At 36.0% G+C, this 6,001-nt stretch overlaps 1 protein-coding gene across 1 annotated transcript; it reads right to left on the reverse strand.

The window, feature by feature from the left end:
• Nucleotides 1-124: 124 nt before the first annotated feature.
• Nucleotides 125-3,185, reverse strand: LOC146326921 (uncharacterized). The gene is made up of 7 exons (XM_084718279.1): nucleotides 3,158-3,185; nucleotides 2,433-2,504; nucleotides 2,227-2,241; nucleotides 1,942-1,965; nucleotides 1,178-1,438; nucleotides 864-962; nucleotides 125-207 (listed from the first exon to the last, which is right to left on the reverse strand). The coding sequence occupies exons 1-7, from the start codon at nucleotides 3,183-3,185 to the stop codon at nucleotides 125-127; spliced, it is 582 nt and encodes a 193-aa protein (XP_084574405.1).
• Nucleotides 3,186-6,001: the final 2,816 nt, after the last annotated feature.

Consider the following 6,001-nt stretch of genomic DNA (forward strand, 5'->3'; position numbering starts at 1 on the left):
TGAAAACCTACTCCTCCTACTCCTTCCTATTTTTCTAGTTTTATTTCTATATCAAATACAACGACAGAAAAATATGAAAGAATATCAGTGTTCATTATTTCTGAATGTGATAGAAGGCTCTGTTTTAAGACTCTCTTGGTGTGAATGGAGCTGGACCACCTCTCTGCTCAGCCTGCGCTCTTTGCTTCATCCTTTCCTTGTGTTTGGCTGCAGAGGGAGACAGAGGGGAGGTGTCACAATTGGTAACGCACTCAGAGAGAAGTCAAATCTGTAATTCTAAGATTAGCACTATGAAAACATCAAGGAAGCCCTTTGACATTTGAAATATGTGTGTTTGTTTTCTTGTAGAGAGTTAGATGAGAAGATGTCAGTGTCAATTCTCATGTCTGTATTGTGAGGCCACATGACCGTATACCCAACCCATCTTCACACGTGCACTATCAGCTCTTACATGCGTGGATGCAGATGTTGCTCTAACAATAAAGTTGTTCCATATACCACAAGTGTTGCTGGAGTTTAACTGCTGATGCAGAAGTGATCTTTAGAAGAGGGTGGATTTTTTTTAGCTTTGGACAGAGCCATGTGAGGTGTTTCCCCCTGTTTCCAGTCTTTGTGGTATGCTAAACTAACTGGCTGCTGGCTGAAGCCTTATATTTTACTGATAGTGTTTCTGATCTTCTCATCATCTCTTTGCAAGAAGGATAACTACGCATATTTGACAAAATGTCGAGTAATTTAAATATACTATAATTTGTATACCATGTGGAGCTACAGTATAATTTTAGTAATTATTTACATTCAAAAAGATGTATTTGAGAAAGAAGCAGTGCTTTTCTAGGAGGTAACTTGAACTGGGCTCTTACCGTTGTCTCTTTTCAGCTTGAACTTCATAGCCAACCCCAAAATCACGACCAGGGCCACAGCAGACACACCACAGATCACCAGGAGCAACACACCGTTGTCTGGATGATGACACAGTTACAACAGCAGAAACACAGAAACACACAATACACATTAGTCATATCTAAAAAAGCCATTAAATGTTCCTGCTCTTTTGTTTTTAATTCAGAAATTGTAAAATGCCGTATTTACTCTAAGTAAATAAAAGTACAGTCTACATCACAATGGTAAAGGTAGTGTGTGGTTGTGTGAAATGAGCAGGGAGATGTCTACTTACTGTTTACAGAGACATCATGTGGCATAGAAGTGTAATTGCCACATTTGCTCTCCACTTGGCAGGTGTATTTGCCTGCATTGTGTGAGAGGACTTTTTCCAAAACCAGCTTGCTTTTATTTTGACCTTCCGCAATGTTTTCTTTGTCCTTCATCCACACAAACTTCAGAGTCAAGTTTAAGGGAATGTCATGGACACATATTAGAGTGATGGTATCACCCTCCTCTGCTTTGGATCCAGTGCTGTTGATAAAAACCTCAAACTCTGATGGGCAGAGTAAAAGATAGAGGGAAGAACCAGTGACAGTGTTAGGTAATCAGGTAGTTGACACATTTCAGAGCAATGCCACAGACAAGGATCAGTCCCTCCAGGAAGCTGGGATTGCAGCATTCAGCGGAAATTCAGCCAATCCCTGTAAATTCTGCATGACCTTGCAATTTTGTGCAATCACTGCAACTTTTCCACAGATTTGAGCCACTAATGTAACTTCCGGCAAGTTTCACCAATCATAGCAGTCCTCTGCGCAACTTCATATATGTACGTCTCCTTGAACTGACTCAATGTTTTATCATTTACTATTTTTTGTGTTTGTTTGTTTGTTTTGTTTGCAAGTTTTACTTGTTCCTGCTATTTCATTGCAAAAACCCTAAAAACATTGCATGATGCATCACAATTTTTTTTAGAAAAGCTGTTGTGAAATTAGGTGCATTAGGCTGCAACAACTCCCCAAAATCCTGGAGGGCCTGAGGGATACTGTTATGGGTTACCTTTTATGCAGGATGATGTAGTATCTTGGGGGGAAAAGGAAAGGAATCAATACAGTCACAGTCAGCATTTAATATACAACAGAGCATACCTGACAAAACCCAGGTATTCATAAAGTTCTTTTAAATATAAAAATAATAATGTGTAAGGTTTATTCTGAGAATATAAATGCCACCACCATTGTGTTACCACATCCCACAGCCAACTACTGTTTCTCATGTACCATTATGTAAAATTCGTATGATGTATCTTCAAGTAAACAAATGAAAGGAAAATATGGCACTAACTTGTGATGCACCGGCCTATAGGGAAAACAGAGATGTATAAATAATATTAGAGCAGTTTTCCTTTACATCTCACCTCACAATTATTTAATGGTACACAATGTTCAAGTACATTATCTGCTAAACAACATTTAGATGTGTAGTCTTTAAATAGCAAGAGAGGTTTTGGTTTGTTGTAGTTCTCTCTCTCTCTTTTTTTTTTTTTTTACCTGCCTGCGTTTGTCCGGTGATATTACATTTCAGACACTCAGCAGGAACACAGCTGAGAGATCCAACACCAGCTAAAATAAAGAACAAACAAAAAATAAAATATATATGTGTAGAACTAAAGAGGCATACATAATCACAGAGAATAGGAATACACTGTAATGAGGAAGAGGAAGACCAGATGTATTTGTTTTTCTATTGTCCATATGTTTCTGGTCAAACATCCAAAATGGGCAACTTGACATTCATTTTAAATTTAGATCTTTAAACTAGGGTTGTACATGTTGTTCATTTTCCTTAACCAATAGTTGAAAATAATTAATTAATAGATACACAATACTTTCCCCCCTCATTTTCATTTTATAAGTTTAAGCTTACTTATTCAAAAAACCACATCCACAAAACAGCCATTTCTAGACTATCAATTCATTATCGATTAATATATTTTTAATCTGTTATATTTTTAATTGTGACTAATCGACTAATTCTACATTATTCATATATTCATTAACATGGCTACCTTAAACATTATGTAGTGACTTTCAGGAAACAAAAGAGACCAGAAATTCACTGAGATCTGAAAAAACTATTTATGAAAAGAAAAAAATCAACTTCTGATAAATAAGGAACTTTTGACAAAGAAAATAGTTAGGGTGAAGCAGCTCACCCTCCCTCCACACTGACCATGAAACATGAACAGGTGCCTAAATGAACTTAACATCCATACCCGTGTCCATGTGACCTGCTATCTTCATAATCAACACGATCACACCAAAAACATACACAATCGCACACCTTCATATATATATATCAAGATATATTCTTAACTACATTCAATCATGGCTCTTACACATTGTACTTCTGAATAAAAACTGTCCCCAACATTCTGTATACTGTAAATATACATATTAGATAAATGTAAACATGTAAAATATTTATATTAAAGTTTCTTTACTTACTTACATACTTTAAAAAATAGAGCAACATGAAATATTTGAAAATATTTGTTCTAGTGAAGAGTGGGACTATATAAAACACTGTTATGTTCTACCTGTCATATGTAAAATTTTAGTTTCTAATTGTATTGGTATTGTAAATCTAGTTATTTGAATTACTGAAGGGATCCTTTCAATTTCATTATTTTTTAATTTTCTCTTTGTGTTTCTTCCATTTTTATCTATTTGTCTGTACTTCTTTTTAGTAATGCTGTTATGTCTTCAAATTATTGCTCCTTACCTGTCAGGAGATGGCCAAGCAAAACATACAGAGATATCTCTCTGGCAATCATTCTCTGTAGGAAAAGACTCTTATTATTAAACTGCTCAGTAAAAAAAAACTCCTCAACAATATACATCAGAATCTCTAAGAATAAAAGCAAACAACACTAAAATTAATTAGGATTAGAAAATATCATAGCACCGACACATGCAACATTATATACATGAGGTATAAAATATTTGTATCAAACTTAAACATAACATAATAATGATCATTTTATTTTCTTTTTACCTGTGCTGCTGTTGTTTCCTCATGCACAGCTGAATGATGACCTGCTCTGCTTTGCCTAGCCTAGCGTTTGCATCACACAAGACACAGCAGAGCTGATTATAAACACTGATACTGATGCAAATAAATTAATTCCTGGAACTCTATGGCGCAAACATGTTTTGCTCTATGTTTTGCAAGCTGGAAAAGTGGCAACGATGACAGTGAGGCTGCTGCTTTCTGTGTTGTGCAGCAGCATTTAGGTTAAAGTTATGTATTTTTACACTTGTCACACACACAGGAAGAAAAAGAAACAGAAATACAGACAGACACAGGATCATAAAGACAGAGGTAGGGGTATGCTGACGTAGTCTGTTATCAGCAAAACAGTGTTTACTAATGCAAACTATGTCGTTGCCTTTGCACACACCACATATTATAACACTTTGCTCAGAATGTTTGGGATTCGGGCCAAATTGACCGAATCTGAAGAACTGTAGCTTGAAATTACAACATTATTTTTCACTGAAGTTATTATCAGTGCAGTGGCCAGTAGAGAGTGCTGCTGATCATCTTTTATCCTAACACTTATCCAGTTCAGGGGCACAGGGAGCTGGAGCCTATCCCAGTATGCACTGGGAAAGAGGCAGGGTGCACACTGGACAGACTGCAAAACACAAACACTATCACTCTCCTAACAGCCAAAAGGCAATTTAGAGTTTTATTTAACCAAACCTGCATGGGTTTGGACTTTAGAAGGGAAACAGAGTGACAGAGAGAGATAAAAGAAAAACACACACAAACACACACACAGTATTCATGCAAATTCAACACAAAAATAACCAAACTAGTTTTTGCATTCAAATGGCCTCGGAGTCGCCTCACCACTCTTTCATCACAGATACAGCACAGTAATGAAATACAGGATAAGAGTCCATGAAATATATAACCAGTCACTGATATCCTAACGTGTCATTTAATATCACCAACAGGTAGGTATTTTTACATGTCAAATATTCAGAATATGACATATAACAGGAAAACTACCAACATGCAGCCTTAGCTGTAACAGTTACTCTGATGGTAACATTAGAGTCAGCATGACGACATGCAAAATATTACCATACAAACAAATAAACAACATCGTGCACACACATAACATCTCATGAGTCTTACACCACTCTGGCCTGAAGTAAACCAAAGTGTGTGTGCAAGTGAATGGCATGTCAGGGCTTTAGGAGACTTCTGTTTGAAAACTGATCACCATTCACTTCAAGTGTTTGGGAAACTCTGCACCGCCGTTTTCCTGTGAAACTCTAGCAGTGCTTTTTGTTTGACTGACTGTGAAGTGTTAACATGTTTAACAGAGTACATTTAAATGTGCTCAATTAACAAAGTACTAGAAAACAATGGGCAATGTACTAAAAACACAAAGCATTATAATAGGCTAAATAAGATACTCATATCTGGTACTGAGTTAATCCAAAAGTAATGGAAAGTAATCAGGTTATGTTACTGACTACATTTTTGAACAGGTAATTACTAGTAATTTTGTTTGAATACATTTTCAAAGTAACCCTCACAACCCTGCTGTAACATGTTAACATTAATATAAACATGAATCAACTGGTTTAACTTTCTAACTAATTAACTTGCTATTGTACATATCAGCATGTTTACAGGCTAATGTAAAATAATGTTAAATCCTCCACATTAAGTTATCACAGGGCCTGCAATGCTAACTGCACAACACAGTGCTGCTATTTTATAGCATTTACTTAGGAAACAGCAAGATATTCTTTCCTGAAGGTTTCATCCATGCTAATTTTCTAATTTTATTTTACTGTCTCCCATTACTATTTTTTGTAAGCTGAACTATATTGCTAGCAAATAATGTTTTGTTTTTTTACTCTTACAAGTTAACAATGTTGCCACTAAGTCAGAACTAGCTGATGTTATGTTGGATATGCTGCAGCCACTTTGCAAGAAATGATATCCAAGCAAAACTAGACAGTAAAGTTGTTGACACGTGTCAGATAAACGACAATTTCAAAGGACAAAAAGAGGACTGTTGATTAAATGTCCT

Source organism: Lutjanus erythropterus, chromosome 5 (genome assembly GCF_056507025.1).
Source record: "Lutjanus erythropterus isolate fLutEry1 chromosome 5, fLutEry1.hap2, whole genome shotgun sequence".
Classification (NCBI taxonomy): Eukaryota; Metazoa; Chordata; class Actinopteri; order Lutjaniformes; family Lutjanidae; genus Lutjanus; species Lutjanus erythropterus.

Excerpts from the sequence above, each read along its gene's own strand:
- LOC146326921 (XM_084718279.1), bottom strand. The coding sequence starts at position 3,185 with ATGAAGATAGCAGGTCACATGGACACGG. Across the intron at positions 1,439-1,941 it reads TACATCATCCTGCATAAAAG|AGTTTGAGGTTTTTATCAAC; the intron begins GTAACCCATAAC and ends TCTGCCCATCAG. Across the intron at positions 963-1,177 it reads ACATGATGTCTCTGTAAACA|ACAACGGTGTGTTGCTCCTG; the intron begins GTAAGTAGACAT and ends GTCATCATCCAG.